Here is a 19,910-nt window from a genome sequence, read left to right on the forward strand (position 1 = left end):
GTATTCTCAGCGAGGCCCTCTCCTGGTTAAAGTTCTTTATAATTGTATGTGTCACCAGCGTGTTACGGTTGCTATTTTTACCTACACATATTCTCATATACATACATGTATACATATATACATATACACATATATATATATATACATATACATATACACATATATATATATATATATATATACACATACATATATATATACATACATATATATATATATATATATACATATACATATATATATATATATATATATATATATATATATATATATATATATATATATATATATATATATATATATATATATATATATATATATATATATATATATATATACATATACATATATACATACATACATACATATATATATATACATACATACATATACATACATTATATATATATATATATGCGTATATATATCTGTGTGTATATATATATATATATATATATATATATGCGTATATATATATGTGTGTATATATATAAATAAATATGGTTCTTTGACTATACCTATATATTGTAACTGTTAGAAACATTGAAAAAGGTATAGCCCACTAATTTATATGTAAAATAAACTCAGGATCTCAGTGAGACAGAGTACTGTCCTTGGATAAATTTTCTGATGGTGCCTTATCTTTTGTGTTATAGCCTATTATTTAAGTCATATCCATTCAGTATCGGAGTAATTCCCTTTTATTGCCTAATGTCCACAGTTATACTAGAAGTATGGTAAATTTAAATAAATTCACTAAAAACTAAAATATATATTGTAACAGTAACATTGGATGATTTTTGCCCAGCACTCTCAAAACCATAGCTTTCCACCATGTTTTAAGGGCACCATAGGTATTTACTTGAGTTTTAAATCCTGGGAGCAAGACTGAATGGGAAACAAGACTAGAATGAAATACAGTATCAAATCCATAACAGAAGAAGTGCCACTGTGTAGAAAAACCAAAAGCTGCCCTTTATTCTCATAAAGCTGAACATCATTTTCCTTGCCAAAACTAAATCCAGACTTTTATTTTAGTTTATTTTTTCATTTGGTTAAGTAAAGACAGTTCTTTGGTCATCTGAAACAATTTCCCATATCATGTTGTGGGTCTAGTAGCTTTAAGGATGCTCTGAAAGTGGGAACACATAGTGCAGTGAGAGTGGTCACGATCAAGCGTAGATTCTTCATCCAGCATTTATGTTTTTAAGCAAAACAATTAAAGACATCTCTTTATTCTCAGTTGCTGTTCTGTGCAGAATCAGTGCCAACAAAATTAAACATATATAGCGTTTAGTAATAATGTTTATTTGTTATGCTACAACAATAGTTAAGAGTCACTGTCAGCAACCTTAACAGTGTATAATAGTAACTTTAAATATGTAACACACAACTTGAAAGCAGCCTAATTTAGCTTTGTTGCAAGGCCTGGACAAAGTACTGCAACAAAGTTTTTCAAAATAATCGTTCCGTCTTTTAACCACAAAAAAAAGTTATCATTAAACAAACACTTGTATTGATTGTGTTGCAATCGTATTAAGTCATAATTAAGAGCTAGCAGAACATATATACAATGTAAAAATCCCCCTTTTTTTGTATCAAGTTTACAATACAATTTACAACAAAAATACAGTACAAATGAAAGTATGTACAGCACACCTTTCGGTATATTGGCATTACTGTCACTCTATCCATTAACTGAATGATAACTCAGTTTACAAAATATGTTAAATCATAAATCACTAATTATTACTGCATACAAAAGGGCTGAACCATTAGGTTTGCAGAAGAATAATAATAAATGTTGTATATTTGAAATCGTCATTAGTGGTGAAGTACTCGCTTTTCCTGACATTCAGTCAGCATTTTATTGCCATTTACTTGAATTTGCCCATTTGACTTTTTTCAGGTCAGTATGTAAATGTTTCACTTGGAGACATTGTCAGGAAAGAGTTTACAGTCATTGTTAAGATTCCATTTCTCCCAAATGCACCGTCTGTTGCTGCATCTGTAAGAAGAAGAAAAACACATCATTCCTTTTGTACTGTAAGATAAACAAAACACAAGTTAACTCAGACAGAGTGCAAAAGCTCATTTTGGGATTTTTTAAAATGCTTATTATTGTATTATTGTTTCGTGTTAATAATGTGTATTTTAATGTGTTTCGTGGTACTGAAGCACTGAAAGCATTTACTCTAATATCATATTTATGAGATATTTATCAAACCTTGCAAACAACACCTTCAAAATAAAACCACAATGTCACGTGACTCACTGAATGTCAGTGTACAGTTAATATATTAGTGCATTAGGATCTCACCAGTTATAAAAACAGGGTAACGGGCTGATATATTCTGGACCTGCAAGCGAACCAAACATGTGAGATAGTCAGGATGATCTCTTGACATGAGGTCACACTCGTGGTAAGGCATGACCTCCAGTATTCCGGTGTCTTGGCAAGAGTTTAAGAAGTGCTTCTTCTCTTTTGCCTCTGCACTCAACCTGCATATGAGAGGAGAAATAATAATAGACAAGCAGACAAGATTTCAACAGAAAGGCTTTTTGAAAGTGCACAATCGGCATCAGTCTTTTGTAAAATTATGGCAAACACTCTGTAAGTTAACTGTGAATCGGAATTCAAATATAGAAGAGGAAATACAGAAAAACATGGAGGCTGATGGCAGGTGGTGATTTAGAGATGCAGTGGGCAAATTTACACACTACATAATTATACACATGTAGTATTATATGCCAGTTAAACTTAAAAAAAATAGGACTCGATGCTAATTACTTTTGGAAGCAGTTACTTTTCTTCATTTAATATGAGAATGTTTTTTTGTTTTTTCCTTTTTGGAAAAAGGTAATCATAAGTATTAGAGACTGGTAGTAAAAGCCATTGCCAGAATCTCCCCAGCTGTGGTTATTAGGAGACAAAACTCTCCTACAAAAGGGTGTATCCACACAAAAATTTGAACATGCACTGGCAGGTTCAATATTAGCACAATAAAGATTGTTGTCAGTGGAAGAGTAAGACTTGTTCATTGCTAAATGGTTAAAATTAATGACGGACATTGCACCTTTTGAATCGCTAACTGCACAGACTAATTATTACCAAGTGATGATTTCTGAAGTCTGGTCTAAAACATGAAAACTTTAAGTAAATATTACTACAATTTTTTGGATGAAAATGTTATGTGGTATTATGTATACTTTGTGCACCTTTTCCCTCTCAGTTTATTGGTTTGTGTTATTTTACTTAATATTAGCTTACTTCTATGTGCTGAGATTTTTTAAATTTTGTTCAGTTTGTTACCGTTCCTCATTGATTTACTGTAATAAGTTCTCTTGTGCAGAGAGAGACTTTTAGAACAGCTCTGTACTGCCAGATAGAAAAGTATTCTTCCAAAGTTGAGCCCTACCTCGCATTTTCTTTCAGCCGACGACTGTCTCTGTAGTGTAACATCCATTTCCACTTCCCCGTTCTGCTTAGCTCTCGCAGGATTTCTGAGAATTTTTTCATGTTGCCTAAAAATTCATACAAAGTTGAGATCATGAGTAACACTCAGATTAATTATAAAATGCTAAGATAACTAGATCACATACAACAAAAACTCCACATACAAAGACTGAGGGGCTCCAATGCTGCTCTGTCAAACATGACAAACCCCCCCCGCGTGAAGAGATCCTGATGGGTGAGATTCACAACATCATCTGGTTCGTCAATTCCAGCAAAGTGCACACCTGGTGACTTCTTCAGCTCAAGCATATGTGGGACCTGTGATAGCAGAGTAATTAGTTCATGACTATTTATTGCAAAAGGCCTGTTGTTATCTTTCCCAGCAGCTGATCTGTTACCTCACAAATGTGCTCTGCAATGTCTTCATTCCTGATGATGATGAGTAAGGATGAAGAACTACCCTCACCAAGGAAGAACTCAGATGGCTGTACGGCAGTATGGCCCTCTGCCTCTAACTGTGCCTTTTGAAAATAAAGGAGAAATCACAAATCCTTTAAAGCCACTTTCCACTAGTAAGTCTTACACTGCTTTGATCTAATTTTAGAAAAAAAATATCCCAATGACTTGACTTGGTGTCATACATTTTGGGACAGCAAATGTCCAGTGCTTATTAAGAGACTGCACGATGTCCTTGAATTTAGCATTCCTCTTATATGATCTTTAAGTCTACTTAGTGGCTACTTACCTCCTGATATCACCACGATAAATTGTACAATAAATGAGACATCAAATAAGACAAATTATATCGAGTTGTAAGCTGATGCATGGACATGCCTCAGTCTTGGCTTGTGCAGTGAGGATCATGACTGCTTTTACAACCCTCTTGAGAATATTATTTTACTGATCCTGTACCCAAAATGTATCTTTGGTCATGAAACACTCACTGCCCTAGCCTTAATAAAGAGCAGTAAATGTTTGTAGACTGCTCCATAATGAAGAACAGAGGCTGTGATCACTGGTGTTTAAAATGAAATTCAAGAGGGACAACAATTCAAGGTGTAAAAAGGTATCAAAACGACCATATAAAATTCTCAACTCACTCCCGTGCTCATGTACTTACTCAGAAAATACATTACCCCGTTACATTCATTTTATTTTATTTTTTAACCAAACTATGACTAAACACACTGCTTTTGTCTCAGTCCACATGCACAACCTTGTCAAACAAGCAAGCATGCACATTAGAGCGCGGTGTTAGTCCTGCTCTATTTATTTTAACAACTGTTTGTTCTTGGCCATGGGAACAGCTTGTACACATTTGCTGATTTCATGGTCAAGAGTGAACTTTCAGACCAAGCTTCTAAGCCAACATGTCGAGAAGTCCTTAAACTGCTCTGTAAAAAATTTCAATATTTCCACTCTTCCATGATAACTGTGCTCCATGTACTAAATAACCCCCTCTGAGAACCTGCTGAGGGACTTAACTTAAAGGTCAGTTCTATTTTCACCATATCCTGACCTATGGGCAAACAGGTCATGTCCAACATGTAATACATATAACAAGCACAGTTCCTCATGCAGGTTGTTATGTGATACTTAGCGATATACCTTACAAACAACACTGAGGTGCTGTATGCATCTGTAGTCAGTGCTCATGCTGCAATCCGTTGGTCCATATGACAGGAATGTATAGCAAAAGACGAGGGCTGCAACAAATGTCTACTTTCATTAACGTTCATCTGCCAATCATTTTCTCTATAAATTTATTTGGTCAATAAAATGTTAGAAAATAGTGAAAATGCCCATCATTAAGTCCAAGGTGATGTCATCTGATATCTCGTTTTCAACAACAACAACAACACAACAATCCGAAACCTAAAGATATTTGCTCTTCTATCACATAAGACAAAGAAAAAGCAGCCAATCCTCATAATTGAGAAGCTGGAGGTAAGGAAACATTGGCATTTTTGCTTGAAAAATGACCGAAACTATTAATCAGTTACCAAAATAGTTTAATATTTTTCGGTTGATCGACTTATCCATTAATCAACAAATCATTTCAGCCCTAGAAAAGACGCCACTCTCTTCTTTAAATGTTGGAAAATTGAGGTGTGCACAATGTAAGCACCTGCTCATGAAAAGATTACTATGGGAAAGCAGAGAAATGGATTATTCTGCAAAAGCAGGGTGAGAAATTTGCAAGGACATTTTGATAATTTTTTCCTTGCCATGAATCCAAGCTGACCACAACCTCCTCTCTCCATTAAGGAATAAACAACATCTTTGGACTTGCAACGTTTGTACATGGAATGAGTGTTACACTGTCAAAAAATACATTTTTGGTGGCATATCACTTTAATGGCTTTAGGAATGCAGGCTACATACAGTATATCACTGAAAAATATAGTTAAAAGAAATACTGAATTAGAAGTTTGTTGAAAACTCGTCTTACCTTGCTTTCCTCAAAGAGGGCATCATCTGAAGTCACTAATATGTAGAATCTGTACTTTGCTTTACAGGATTTCTTCACAACTGAATTCAGATTACTTCGAAAGGTCTCATCCATCTCTCTCTTCATTTGATCACAGAAGTCAAAATGGTTACTTGGTTCAGTGTTTTTGTAACCTCTGTCGATTCTGAAGTGCCTAGGTCTACATGCGACCTTTTTGTGAGCACAAACGTCATCCATCCTTGCCTTGTACAACCTAGCACATTCTGCAGTTCCACCAGAAACTCCAGCATGTTCCTCGTCTGTTCCTTGAGGTAATTTTTGAGGATGCAACGTCTTTTCTTCCTCTGTGGAGTCTGCCATGTCTTTCCTGTCAGACATGTCTACCTTGATTTTTTGTCCAAAAAGTGACGGTGCATTTAAGAGATCCAGTGAATCCTCCTGCTCTTCTAAACTGGAAAAGTGCATGGTCACAGGACTAGCACAAGACAACTTCAGTTTTTCATGTTTGTCCTGTTGGCGGATGGATCCTCTCTTACTCCTTTTCAAAAGCTGTTTCATTTGTTCTGAGAAGATAAGGCACTCCTGTTCCATTGATGCCCGAGTGAGGTCATCTTGTAGGCACCTCTGAGAAACTTGTTCCAGAAAAGAATATGATCTCTTCTGGTTGGTGTTATAGATTGTACATAAGAGTGAGCTTTGAGGTCCCAAGATGAGACTATCATCAACTATGCGATTGTCTTTGTAATCCACAAATGAAGTTGATGCCTCTGAGCAGTCTTTCTGATCCATCTCAATGTTCTCTTTAGTTGTTTGCCCAACTTTCTCATGTAAACTATATGTCAAGAAACTTTGGTGACCATCACTTTTTGCCGATTCAAGTGACTGCATGGACAGGGATGATGAAAAAATCTTGTTGAATTTTGAAATGTCCCTTCCTTGGTACTTATATGAAGGATCTAAAAGTGCACATTTAATTTTATGCGAGTTAGATTTACTGTCACTAACATTTGACAACCAACTTCTTTTGCAAGAAAAGCCACTGGGCTCTTGCTTATCATCATTTAGTCCAGAATTAGCTTTGAAACTTTCTGTGTTCTCCAAGGGCACAGTAATGGGTGTGGTGTATGTGACTGCAGGGGTTTTTGTCTGTTTATTTTTCGGAGAATAATCTATTTGTCCATCTTTAGAGATGCAATCTGCTTGACTTTCATCACTCTTAGAGGGCTTCACAGCCATGACAGGACGCTCACTGTATGAACGGGGTTCACGGCTTAAACTGGACTGTGATGTTATTTTATGCCTATCTTGCTCGATATTTGGTTTAATGGTTTTCAAACACTCAGTAGATGGAATAGGTGAGTAGGAATGAAAATAATCTTGTCCTATAGAGGTTTCCTGTACCTTATCTGTTCTTCCAAAATAGTGCTGAGGAAGTGGTGAGTCCGTTTTCTTTAACTGCAACCTAACACCAAGTACTTCCTCTAATTTACTTTTGAAAGGTGATATAAGAAAGTGATCTGATGATTCTTTGTGCAGATCTTGTGAGGTAGAGGCTGACACAACCATCGGCTTTGTATTGCTTATGTTCTTGTCCTTGAAGTCAGCCAAAGTTTGGCTTGGGGCTAAGCAAGGGGGGATGTACTTGCTGCTGAGATTAGGGGTTTGTTTAAGACAGCTTTTCATACTACCTGTTTCAATCTCGCTGGATTTGACGGTGTGGATTGATGTGGAGAAGTATTTATCTATACTTTGCAGAACCTTTGGAGTTCTTAGTTCGAGATCAGGATGAAGACCATAAGGAGGGTTGGGATGACCGCTATCTGTAGACTTGTAACAAAGTTTTTGCTTAAGAGGCATCTCATCCTTTATAGGGGTTGAGGTTTTGCTAAAACATTTTTGACTAATGTTTTTGTAGGTTTCATTACTAGTAAAAGTAGATGTATTGATGCTAGAGCCAGAACAAGGTATGCACTCATGTGGCTTCTCATCTATAGTTGGGGTAGGGCACCTGTCATCAGATCCACTTCCCACGACTATTGGTTGGTTGGTTTCATTTACATCAAGAGGAGAAAGTTTGCCAGTAGACAGTTCCTCCTTTTTACTGTACATTTCAGATGTGCTGCATACCTCTGTGGGTAAGTCAGGGTACTTAGCTCCACTGATTAATGGTATTCCTTTCTGGCCTTGAGCAACTTCTTCAACCTTGCTTTGAAGGTGAGAGATATGTGATTGTACTATATCCTCTCCAGAGATGTCTATTCCAATAAATGGAATTACAACCCCACTATGACTTTTTTCCAATCCCTCATTTGTTTTGCTCATTTTGAGATCTTTTTCTTTAGACAATGCCTCTACAGCTTCACATGTTTTTATAACCTCACACTGAGGTGAATGAGACTGGTGATGAAATGGTTCATCTTGAGTTGCATTATCTTTTTCCTCTCCCACAACTGATTTGGTTTCCTGATCTTCATGATCATCACTACTTAGACCAAAATTGAAGATTGCCATTACTGTGTTTTGGCTTCCTGTTTCCAAACTGTCCTTTGACTGGGGGTTAGATCCAGTTGCAAAGGACCCATCTAATGAACAGGTGCTCTCATCAGATATGGGTAATGCTGCCTTCTGATGTGCCTCATCTGCTAAACAAATATCATTTTTGGAATTTTCCTCAATTGCAGGTTCATTAATAACAGGCTCCATTTCAGAGTGAGTGTGATGAGCTTTTTCTGAAATGGCATGTTCATCTGCCAATGCACTGCCATTTGCACATAGCTTTCTCAACTGCAAATATTGGCAGGCATCTTCTTTGTTGTCTGCTTGTGGTGGTTGCTTGTCAAATGATGCTTGGCAACTACAATCTGTAATACAATCTTTCTTTACTGAATCAGGGCTCTCACACATCATAAGTAATGGCTGATTAATCAAATCACCCACATCTTCCAAAGCTGAAACGCAACTGTCTTTCTCATCAAGTCCATCGTCTTTTCCAAAGTGAACTTCATCTGTGATCATTTTACCTTCATGTACTGTGCAACAATCCTGATCTGTGTTAACATTTTCAGCCTGGCCTGGTGAGACTGCTTTAGGTTCCTCCCTTGATAACTGCTTTTGCGTCTCATTTTCAAAACAAATTTCATTGCAGATGATACCCGATTCTTTGCTTGTAGAGTCATTATATGTATGAATCATTTTTGGAGAAGGTTCTATATTGCCTTCTTGGCATGAGTTTTCTTTCACTTCCGAGTTTTCCCCATCTTTGGATTCATCATGCTCATCTTTATGAACCACCTCATCTGCTTCTTTGTTGGACTCAACCTCTTCGTCTGTCACAGATTTGGATGATTCTGTTTCATGTTTTTGAACCAAACTCATCTCTGCAGTTTCTGAATTTTCAATGCCATCTTTTATAAGTGTCTTCTCTGTGTTGCATCCATGTAACATGTGGCCAATTCCTGAAGAAGTCTGAACATTTTCCATCCGAATGGATACACTTTCCATCTCTTCTGGTGGAGAAATGAATGATGCATCACCTTTAAAAGATGGTATCTCAGTGTGCTCCAGGCAGCCAGCTTTTTGCGAATGACCACAAGTTTTCTCATTTTCATGGATGCTTCTGACATCATTAACCTCATTAATAATCTCTGTAGAGTGTACTTTCGTTTTGTAACACTGGAGAAAGAAAGAGTAAACAGAATATACAAATACATATTATAAACAGCTTCAACCACTGTTCCTCTTGGCTAATTCAGTTTTTCAATGTTTTGAAAATTTTTCCATGATTTTTCAAGGTCACTTTTTCAATTGTTGCGCAAGCAATTCAAAAAATGTGAATACGGTAAATGACAATTACAAAATGTTATATTAAGCTGAAAAATGCAGAAAGCCACAAAAAACAAAGAAAACGGCACTGGGTGAAATTTTAGTATTAATTTTGGGATTAAATCCATCCACACATATTTGTGCCCACCTATCATACACAGCCCATAATACAATGAATGGGATGTATAAAGGCCTTCCCTTTCAATTGGTAAAATCCCTGTAGCCAACATACAGTACAGTTGGAGCTCTGGAGTGTGAAGCAGTTGGCATGAGTGTTTTTTGACGCCCATTCAGATGCCATAGCACCCTGCTGGAACACAGTGGATTGTCCCTTCCAATTAATCATTTTATCTTCAATAGTTCTTTATTGGTATGCAGTTATTTATGCCAGTGATTGTATGCCTATAACTACAAGCAAACACAAACCTGGTCATTAAATTATTTTATATCCTAAAGACCATCTGAAAATCATGACAAAAACATTAATCGGTAACAATCTTTCTCCAGTATAACAGTAACTATAGAAACAAACCTGTAATGTGTCTGCCTCCTGTAGTCCCATGGATGACTTGAGTCTCTTCAGTGTTTCACTTGCTTCGTTCTGTTCACCGGACACAGAAGTCTCTTTTCTGTTGACTTGTGGATCTGAAGTGACAGTCTCTGCACTGGAATTTCTCAGTGAAAAGTCCAAAATCACAGATCCTTGGTCCAAGACTGAGTTATCTTTTTTGCTGAGGTCCAAAGCTTTTGCAATTGAAGGGTCTTGTGTGTCTTTTACCTTCGGGAAAGCACCAATAGAATTCGCCTTGAGCTCAGACTGAGCTGGTACTGATACCATTCCACTGGATATTTCCAAAGAATCATTCTCTTCTGAACATGGGCGTGTAGAGTTCGAGTCAACGTGAAAGAATCTAGCTGTTGACCGGCTGTAAAATAGACCTATCCACATGTGGACAATGAGCTGTACCTCTTCAGCTGTGTCTTGAATGGAGAAATCCCACGGTCTATCGAAGATGCAAAATGTACAAAAATTAGCTGTTTTAGTTAAATAACTTTTCATGTCATCTAAACTAAAAGTTCGTTTTACTGCATATTGTCCACATTTGTCAACTAGATACAACAGGTATAGCATTGACATTATGTGAAAAGAAACATTTTTATATTTTATACTGATTCTTTGTATAAATAAGTAACACAATATACATACCCATGCAAGGCTCGTATGATAGCTCTATCGTTTGAGTCACATGCAAACTTGCTGTCTCGATTAAAGTCATAGTTTTCGTTCCATTCCCTTGTGACTTGGACAGCTCCATCCTTGTTACCAAAGGTGCGGGAGTGTCTGAACTTTCGCCTGCACACCATATGTTTTTTCAGGTATTCTGGAGTCCTGTGGTTGCGTTCACCTCTGTCTTCCTGACATACAGAGGGGTGTAGTGTTTGAATTCCATCACCGCACAATTGCTGGTGATGGTGCAGCAGTCTGGTAGAACCACTTAAAGGGGATACCTGGAAGGGTGTACCTAGCAGACCCAACAGCAGAGGGGAAGACGAGGGCAATGAGTAAGCATGTTCTTTAGATATTAAGCCAACCAATTCACTGTCTCCCACAAGATAGCTTGGTGAAGGAGACTCAAGAGGCTCAACAGGTCTAGCAGCAGGCTGTCTAAGCAGAGCATGAAGAACAGACTCTTGTTCAGCACTGGCAACATCTTTTGTATGGCCACACTTCTTCAGCCTTGTCTCAGGTTTTCTCTCAAGTGCTGGGTCTGGTTGTGGTGGAACCTGGTCGTGACTGGCACTGAGTGCCAAGTCAGCAAGTAAGTTCAAAGCATCTGTAGATGAGCAAGAACTGTTTGTTTTTTCCTTAACAGTCTTCCTGAAAGAATAATCCCTAGTACACTCTTTGTATTTGAGTTTTTCAGCAGCAAAACATGCTGGCGTTTGAAAATGCAACCACCCTGTGAAGACAAAACAGAGGAGAAAAAAGAGAAACTGCATGAAAATAAAAAGTAGCACATTGAAAGCATTTGAAGTATAGCAATGCATGACTTTTAGGAACTTATCACCAACATATAAACTATGCCATTGTTTCAAACAAAGGAACTGGTTTGTTAAGCCAGTACTGGCCATAATGCAGCATAAGTGAGAAAAAAGCAAAAGCAAATAAAAAATTAGCAAATACTTAGCAAAGCGCAGCGATACCATGCTGAGGACAATCGCGGAAGTGACAGAGCCAAGAAAAGGGTCAGTCAGTTTCAATATCATGCACAATGCTGAAGGGGTTTTACACATTATATACAAAAACATGCACTCCAAATCTCATAATTTTGAAATATGACTTACATTTCTTTTTAATATATTCTGCGGAGATCCCTTGATGCTTTTTCAGTGTTTTAATCCTACCCCTTCTTGGGGAAATTGATGGAGGCCTTTGTATGATTTCAGGGTGTTTTTCTAAAATGGTTTGTTCTTGTGTTTCGGATGAGTCTTTCCTTAGTTGAGTATCCTGACCCTCACTTTTGTGCACCTTATCTGGTTTCTCTTTAGGGGTCAGGCCTAAGGCATATGCAAAATGAGGGTCAACTGATAACATCTTTGAAACTTCCTTGACACCTACATTGGTGGTCTGGACACTTGTAATTGCATTATTATTCTTCAATGCCTCAGCGTCGTATTCAGAATTACCCTTCTTGCGAGAAGGCTCAGTGTTCTCGGCAGTATCTGTAGTTGTTCCCTCTGGCACAAGGAAATCGATTTTTCTCTTTCTACTTAAAAGACCTGATTTTAGTTTACTCAACAGAAATCCACCCTTTGTGGCACACTTTCCTGATGAGAAGGTATCAGTGTCTGTGCCATCATTCTTAGAAGAATGCTCACTACTATCTGGTTTCAAAGGCAATGAACCATTGTCCGATTGTCTCAAAAGGCTATGTTCAATATTAATATGACTGTTCATGACATTTTGAAGATGGTTCCTTCCATCCTTGGATGTTGTGGCCACTGTTTCATCCACTGCTGTCTTTGGAACAGTGCTAGACTCTTGCTCTATTTCAACTTGAGCATTCACAGAGGCATCAACCAACATTTTTACAGGGTGCTTTTCATCTTTTGTACATTGAAGCTTATCCTTTAAAGACTTAATCTGATCAGCAATATCTACAGATCCATGAGGAACCAAGATTCTTCCACATTCACTGATAACTGGCTTTAAATCCCAGCGCTCAGTTTTCTTTCTTAGAGGACAAACTTCAAATTCCATTAAAATGGTGCCCTCCAAGATCTGCTGTCCAGGGTTTGATTTTTTCTCCTCTGCTACTGCTAAACCGACAGTAGCAGATCTTACTCTCTTATTTTTAGATGATAGTTTTCCAAATTTGCGTTTTCGCCTTCGTAATTTTCTCCAATCAGTATTCAAAGGATTGTTCAGTTGTGAGTGGCCTGATGATTCCTTGGCCTGGTCATCCTTCTGACTCATCGAGATGTCATCCTCCCCTGATAATTTGACTGTTTGTAAACTGAGAGTCTCAACACAAGCTTTAGATGCCTTTTTCAGTCCTTTAGAATGTCCCCGGTGTATTTTCATTCGTTTCGTTTTTGTGAAGTTGGTGTCCTCAGGGCAATTGTTATTTTTGATTATGACAGTCTCATCATGCAGAGAGTTCACTCCTGCTGTTTGCAATTTGGCTGCTGAAAAACCAGAAAGCTGAAAGTCATTATGCTTTGCTGCTGACACGGAACTGATCACACTTAAACTCTCATCAGTGACAGCTCGCTCTGCTGAAGTGATGCTGACAATCAGCTCTGCTGAAAGGTCATCTGATGTAGGGGGAGTCAGGAGATTTTTTGCCTCTGTATCAACAGTTGTCATCAGTACAGTCAGGTCACATTTTTCATTGTCTTTGGTTATGTCTCCAGCTTTCAAATCATCTGGTACAACATTTTGAAGTACAGCTGTTAAGTCAACTTGTGCTTCAGCACTTGTTATACAACTGTCCACAGATGTCTCAATATTTACAGGAGATTTCTGGTCTGTCAACTGGTCTTCTGACCCAGTGTCGACAGGATTGGCTGGCGCCTCCTCAGGAGATGACAGACAGATGTAGACATCGTCATCAAGGTCTTCTCTTCGTTCCTCTTGTCCATCTGTCAGGATTTCTGAAGCCTTTGACACTGGCAGTTGAAAGGAGACTGGTTTGGTCATGTATGACCTGAAGCTCTGCCAAGCTGTGTTAGTCCACTCGGGGAATGAGTAGAAGTGTTTGTGGGCATCCGGCACATCATACTCATCTGGAAAGATGCTGACTTCCCTTGAGGGACTTAATGCCAACCCAGGATTTATCAGTGCTGCGTAACTCTGCATATGCTTTACCAACACTTCACTGAGTTCTTCACTTGGGTCGAGGGGTTTTTTCTCAATTTCACCCTCTGCATAACTTAGCACGGGTAGAACCCGAAGGATTTCAGATGACATAGTTGCTTTTCTCTGCCCAGATTTTGTGTCTGTGATAAATCAAGAAAGAATACTTGTTTAATCTCTGCTTTTGTTTCCTTGAATGTCATCACTGCTAATCAACACAAATTACAAGTGTCACTGAGCGGTGAAAATGTAAATTAATTTAAGGGATGTGAGAAACATAAAATGAAACTATCCATTAGAAAAACCATGCTGTAATCACCTCTCTGTATAACCCGTGAGTCTGGAAAAACAAACATGCCTTGCAGGACCTCAGTTGCTTTTGACCCAGTATCTAAAAAACAAAACAAAACAAAACAAAACAAAACAAAAACAAACAAAAAACAAAAACAAAACACACAAAGAAATGTAGCTAAGGTTGGATAATGCTTGTTTTGTCATGACACTGACAACCTCATACACTTTCCACCGTCACCATTTTCTTATCTTACCATCGTATGTGAAGAAATGGGAGGAGTGCATTAGGATAAGAAAACCACCATCATTCAGCAGGACAGGGAGAGCCTGTGCGAAAATGAGTTTGTCAGGTACATTTGGTTAGATATTAGATTTTGTTTGATATTTTAAAAAATGTACATTTTATCACACAGTGCCAATTGATGTGAAAAGGAAACCAACTGTTGTAATGCAAGGGAATTTCCAGAGCTGAAACCATTCGCTGATCTATTGACTAGTTAATGGGCAAAAAATAATTAATGACAATTTTAACATTCAATTCATTGTTTAAGTAATTCTTTGATAAAAACATCTGTCATTTGCTGGTTACAGTTGTAAAATTGGATATGTTCAACTTGGTTTTCTGTCTTTCATATCAGTGTAAATTGAGTGCTTTAGGTTTCTTACTGAATAAACAATTTGGGCTATGATAAACCATGATCATTTGTCAGTACTTTTGACTTTTTATGGAAAGAATGACTAATTACAACAATCTCTAAGAGGACAGTAATAAACAAACTCACAAGATCTTTCTCCTTGACCTCCTGCAGAAGCAGAGAGAGTGCATTGATTTCTTCCGCCTCAGAAGGAACAAGTTCAAACAGACTGCAGTATAAGCCATCCACAAAGACTAAAAGACAGCACAAAAAAAAAAAAAAAAGCCAAATTCATTACTATACATTCATTATATCCAGGAATTATGTTGAAACATTCCTTAAAAATATATCTCTTGGATAATAAAAACATTTTTCTGACACACCTTCACCAGAGAAGCAGGTTTCAAAGACAGCCTTTGGCAAGAGCTGCATCAGATTTATCATGGAAATGGCTCTGTCAGCTTTGACCACTGGTGGCCTTAAATGGTAACAAAAACAAAGAACAGAATACAGCTTGTATAATCTAAGTCAATAAAGAATACAGCATACATTTTCTATGTTCGCCTTTAACTTACAGTTTTGCAGGAATCGAAGCCCCTGCTGTAGACCTCAGCCCAACATCATAGAACTGGGTGCCTATTTGAAGCTGACCCCTCCATGGCAAGTAATGACAAACTAAAATAAAATCATCAGATACAACAACTATTAAAAAAGTAACATGCATGTTCATTAGAGGCCATTTTCAGTAAATTAAATACACTCAGTGGCCACTTTATTAGGTACACCTGCGAAATCAAATCATATTCATATCACAATAGGCTTCATAAATGTAGAATGTGTGACAGAGCTGTTGTACTGGATTGCAATAGATTTTATAGGTGTACATAACTCTGGCCAAGGAGTGTATGTTCACATACAAATTACTGACAAATAAACCACTGCTATTATTTAAATGGTACTAGGTGTAATATTTGATGAATAGATAGATGTGTATTACATTTGATTACATATTATTAAAAATTCGGCAGAAATATAGGCTCTTTCTGTGGCTGAATTACCACATCATAAACCTTATGGAAGTGCTACAGTACTGCTTTTTGACAACACCGTACAGTATACGGAAAAACACTGCTGTACTTGGTATATGTTACTCACCCAGTTTTTTCTCCTCACTGTTAAGACAAATAAGGAAACAATTAATCAATATGACTTAAATATTCTTAACCTGTATTAAATTGTATCAGATCAGGAATATACTATAATCCTCAGGGCAGAGAATGTGTTGCTATAGTGTCACAGTACCTTGTCTCCTGTGGTGCTACAGGTGTTGCTTTGGTGTCCGTATATGAAAACGATACAATAGCAAAAGGACAGGCAGCACTGGGAGACTGAGCCGTTTCATTGCTTCCATCATCTAACAGCTCATACACGAAATACTGCAAGAACAAAAACATGAGGCACTTGAGCTGCCTGACGTCATTTCATTTTTCCTTCTTAACTTGCTTTCATGCATTATGGTGCTCAACAATATTGTGCTGACAAGGATGCATCCACACACAGACAAATGTGAAAGACACATAGATGCCACTTCCACAACAACTGAGGACTGATACACTACTAGTGACAGGTGCAATGATTTGATGTAGTCAGTATAGTGTGTTACAGTGTTATTAGCATGCATTTACATTTCTGTAAAGTTTTAGTTCTATGTAAAATGAAGACTGAAGCAGTGAATAATCTCTGTTGCAATCAAACCAATTCACAAATTAAGCACATCTCCAAATTAAAATTGCTGTTGACATCATGGCACCCAGTCACATGCCTCTTCTTACCTGGGTTCTCTCAAAAGCAAGAAAGGAGCTGGTTTGATCAGATACTGAGGGCAACTGTTCTGACACGTGGCAGTCATACCCCACAGTGGGTGCTGTGAAATTCTGGGTGTAGTTCTCTAAAACCTTTTTAACTCTCCCCTGATGGTAAAAACCAAGGACAATGATTTTATTCATAGAGTAATATATTTTCCTTGAATGAAAACACAATAACCACATTTCTCCATACAACCATTTCACGATTCCCAATTACCTTTGTTAGCCTGATGATGGCAATGTATCCAGATTTCCCATGATACCAGCGATTCAGATCCAAACAGTCAGAGTACATTGATATGTAAACACCTGAGTAAACACAGAAAACTTTCATTTGATGTGTATTCAGGTAGAAATAAACACAGGAATGGTGAACTATTAACATGTGAAGACGTCATTAAAAAACTATAATGTTTCACTCATAACGCTGCAGAGGCTTTCCAAACAACTGACACTCCCACAGCAGCACAGCTGTACCTTGAAAGACAAATGTGTTGGAACTACCAAGGACAAACCACATGCTTAACTACTATCTGAATGACCTCACCCACTGAAAATGTACATGAACTCACAACAAAGTCGATGTCCTCCCACTCATGAAAAACAACAATGTACAAATCTGAACATAGTGGGTAAAACAAACAGCCAATGACTGGTTTGGCAGGTTTGGTGAATGTCAGTAGAATTCATGCGTTTGTAATGAGAAGATATATAAGGACATCTGGCGTAGTTCTTCAGTGTAATTTCATACTAACGTCCACTGAAAAACTGACCCTTAAAAAGGACTTTGACCAATGTTTTTGCCTGACACCTTCCACACTTGTTACAGCCGAGAGCAGGTAGAAGTGTAGCAAAGAAAATATTTGAGAGGCAATATTTCTATCTTGAAGTTATAAGGCAAAAAAATGATGGCAAAAATGCATCTTACAATTAAGTGAGATCAATTTTGCAGTGTGCAGTGAAACAGGCAATAAATCTGCCAACGCCCATATCCTGAACGATAAGTACAGTCAATTATAGTTTCTATTTTACAACACAACGTCTTCCACTTTCATTTCGATAAGTTCATAGTGCTGTTTAACTTGCTTTCACTTTCATAGGCAAGGGAGCACCAAGCATTCAACACGGACTATTCCTTAGCTTGATCTGCACTAAAGATACTTTGGAAAGTGTGGATGAATGGATGATGTCCTGGATGTGACCATTAAGGTAATAACTTATTAAAATACTTCAAATCAATGAGAAAGGCTTAATGTAAAATTTTTTTTTCACCCACCAAGCAACTAAGTATATTTAAGTTATATGTTACAGTAACTGTTGCATAAATGGGTGTTTCCTGCATAGAAATATGACCTCTTGTTCGTTTATGGCTGAGCTGTATATACTAATCTGTCATAGTGAGCTCACCACTGGCTGACATAGTGGCAGTTTGAGAGAGTAACAAAACATGATTTACCCTTGCAGGGCTCTCCCAGAGTTGAACATGTGCTGTTTCCTGTGAGAACACCCGTTTCTCCAAGTGCATGAGCCTTTAAAAAAATTGTTTTTTTAAATATAACAATAAAATCCAGATCAGAAGACTTGTACGAACATGTATTTTCTCAGGCAGAGTATCTATAGTCTGTACCTTGTTGACATCATCAAACAGCAAAAACCCGTAGGTTTCCTTCAAATCCTCCTCTGAATATCCTCCTTCTCTTCTCTTTGCTCGGAAGGCATTATACTGATGTAAAAGAGAAATAATAGCGTAATGAAAAACTATCAAATGCCATGTTGAGGTTCATTTCACTGCACTTAAGGACAGTTCCTACTTTCATGCATTCATTATTCTGCAAACGTTCTCAGATGTAGAGGAATAACACTATGCTGCGTTTTACAATTTTAATAATTTTGCTTTACTCTCCCAAAACTGCCCAAACTCAAAAGAGAGAATAACAAAAATAGTGAATTATTATACAAAAGTAATTATAGATTGACATCATTTACTGTACAACTGACTGAATGTGAATTGATTTAAGTTTAACCACTTGGTGTGGCTTAATGTTTAATGACATATAAATGGTGGAATAAGATTTGGACTGACCTTTTCTTCCAGTTCTGGATTCTTAATCAAGATTGCGGACTTATATCTGAAAGACTGCTTTGATTCTTCATACAAGTACGCACTTTGAAGTGGAGCCAAAATACTGGTTGGAAAAACGTCAGAAGTGTCTGACACAGGTACTGCAACACCTGAAAATGGGGGGGGGGGAAACACAAACATGAGCACAATATACAAGCGACACGGGGGAAATTACAGCAAGTCGCGTTTTCGCTTCCTACTACGGAAAAGTTTCACAAGCCTGGAACCGTTTGTCCCGTGGGAGACAACACAACCAACGGGTCATTTCCCGTCGGCTCATATAAAATAACAGGCCTATATGTAAGGTATAGTGGGTAAATAAATATTCACCCCACATTTCTTGTTAATCATCAAACATCTTGTTAAAAGTTAAAGCTACGGAAAGAGAAAAAGCCCGTCACCTTCACTCGAGGCAACACCATTTCCACTTTCCATTGCTGAACTCTTATGAAATCTGTCGCTCTCCTTTTGCCCTTCGTTGATAGCAGTTGCCTCTGGTTTTAAGCATTACAGCGGAATTATAAAGTCCCATGTATCTTGTATCCAATGAGCCTTTCAAAGTCATTTGAGCTATCGCAGCGGTTTCGACTAACATATTACTACGACAACCAGGAAGTTACAAAATACCCGAGAGTCCAAACATGTAGGACCAAATATATCCACTAAAATCGATTTTTTTCATCGTTTCACAGCCAATATAAGCGCTTATTTATGGAAGCTCCATCAGTCTCCACTCTGTTTCCAGGCATGGGCGATCGGCGCATGTATAGTCCGTTTCGAAAAAGAAACAGAAACCTATCGAGGGGAAAGCATCCATCTTGAAAGTCTACACCAAACTGTAGTGGTCGCGAGGCAGTTGCTCGTGTTATGCCGAGGCTAGTTAGTGCTTGCGGTTCACTTCTC

General features: G+C 37.7%; 1 protein-coding gene across 3 annotated transcripts; it reads right to left on the minus strand.

Moving 5' to 3' along the window:
* Positions 1-977: 977 nt before the first annotated feature.
* On the minus strand, positions 978-19,910 carry tasor2 (transcription activation suppressor family member 2). Of its 3 annotated transcripts, XM_040134080.1 has the most exons (23): positions 19,409-19,910; positions 18,969-19,117; positions 18,513-18,608; positions 18,342-18,414; positions 17,103-17,194; positions 16,853-16,990; positions 16,323-16,456; positions 16,176-16,192; positions 15,596-15,695; positions 15,404-15,498; positions 15,168-15,274; positions 14,640-14,712; positions 14,411-14,482; positions 12,078-14,234; positions 11,241-11,692; positions 10,939-11,147; positions 10,264-10,735; positions 5,910-9,581; positions 3,856-3,978; positions 3,622-3,775; positions 3,420-3,525; positions 2,321-2,502; positions 978-2,008 (listed from the first exon to the last, which is right to left on the minus strand). In XM_040134080.1, exons 1-23 carry the CDS (start codon positions 19,440-19,442, stop codon positions 1,911-1,913), a joined length of 8,805 nt encoding a protein of 2,934 aa, XP_039990014.1. In that variant the 5' UTR covers positions 19,443-19,910; the 3' UTR covers positions 978-1,910. The 3 variants fall into 3 exon arrangements, with proteins under 3 accessions (XP_039990014.1, XP_039990012.1, XP_039990013.1); XM_040134078.1 differs by having other exon boundaries at positions 10,939-11,692; XM_040134079.1 differs by lacking the exon at positions 14,411-14,482 and having other exon boundaries at positions 10,939-11,692.

The sequence above is a fragment of the Xiphias gladius genome, chromosome 8, assembly GCF_016859285.1.
Source record: "Xiphias gladius isolate SHS-SW01 ecotype Sanya breed wild chromosome 8, ASM1685928v1, whole genome shotgun sequence".
NCBI classification, from domain to species: Eukaryota; Metazoa; Chordata; class Actinopteri; order Istiophoriformes; family Xiphiidae; genus Xiphias; species Xiphias gladius.

Bases quoted from the DNA above. Each gene is read 5' to 3' on its own strand.
- tasor2 (XM_040134078.1), bottom strand. From the start codon at position 19,442: ATGGAAAGTGGAAATGGTGTTGCCTCGAGTGAAG. The intron at 16,991-17,102 runs GTAATTGGGAAT...TTTTACCATCAG, and splicing joins CCATCATCAGGCTAACAAAG to GGGAGAGTTAAAAAGGTTTT. The intron at 14,235-14,410 runs GTGATTACAGCA...GATTTATCACAG, and splicing joins CTCACGGGTTATACAGAGAG to ACACAAAATCTGGGCAGAGA.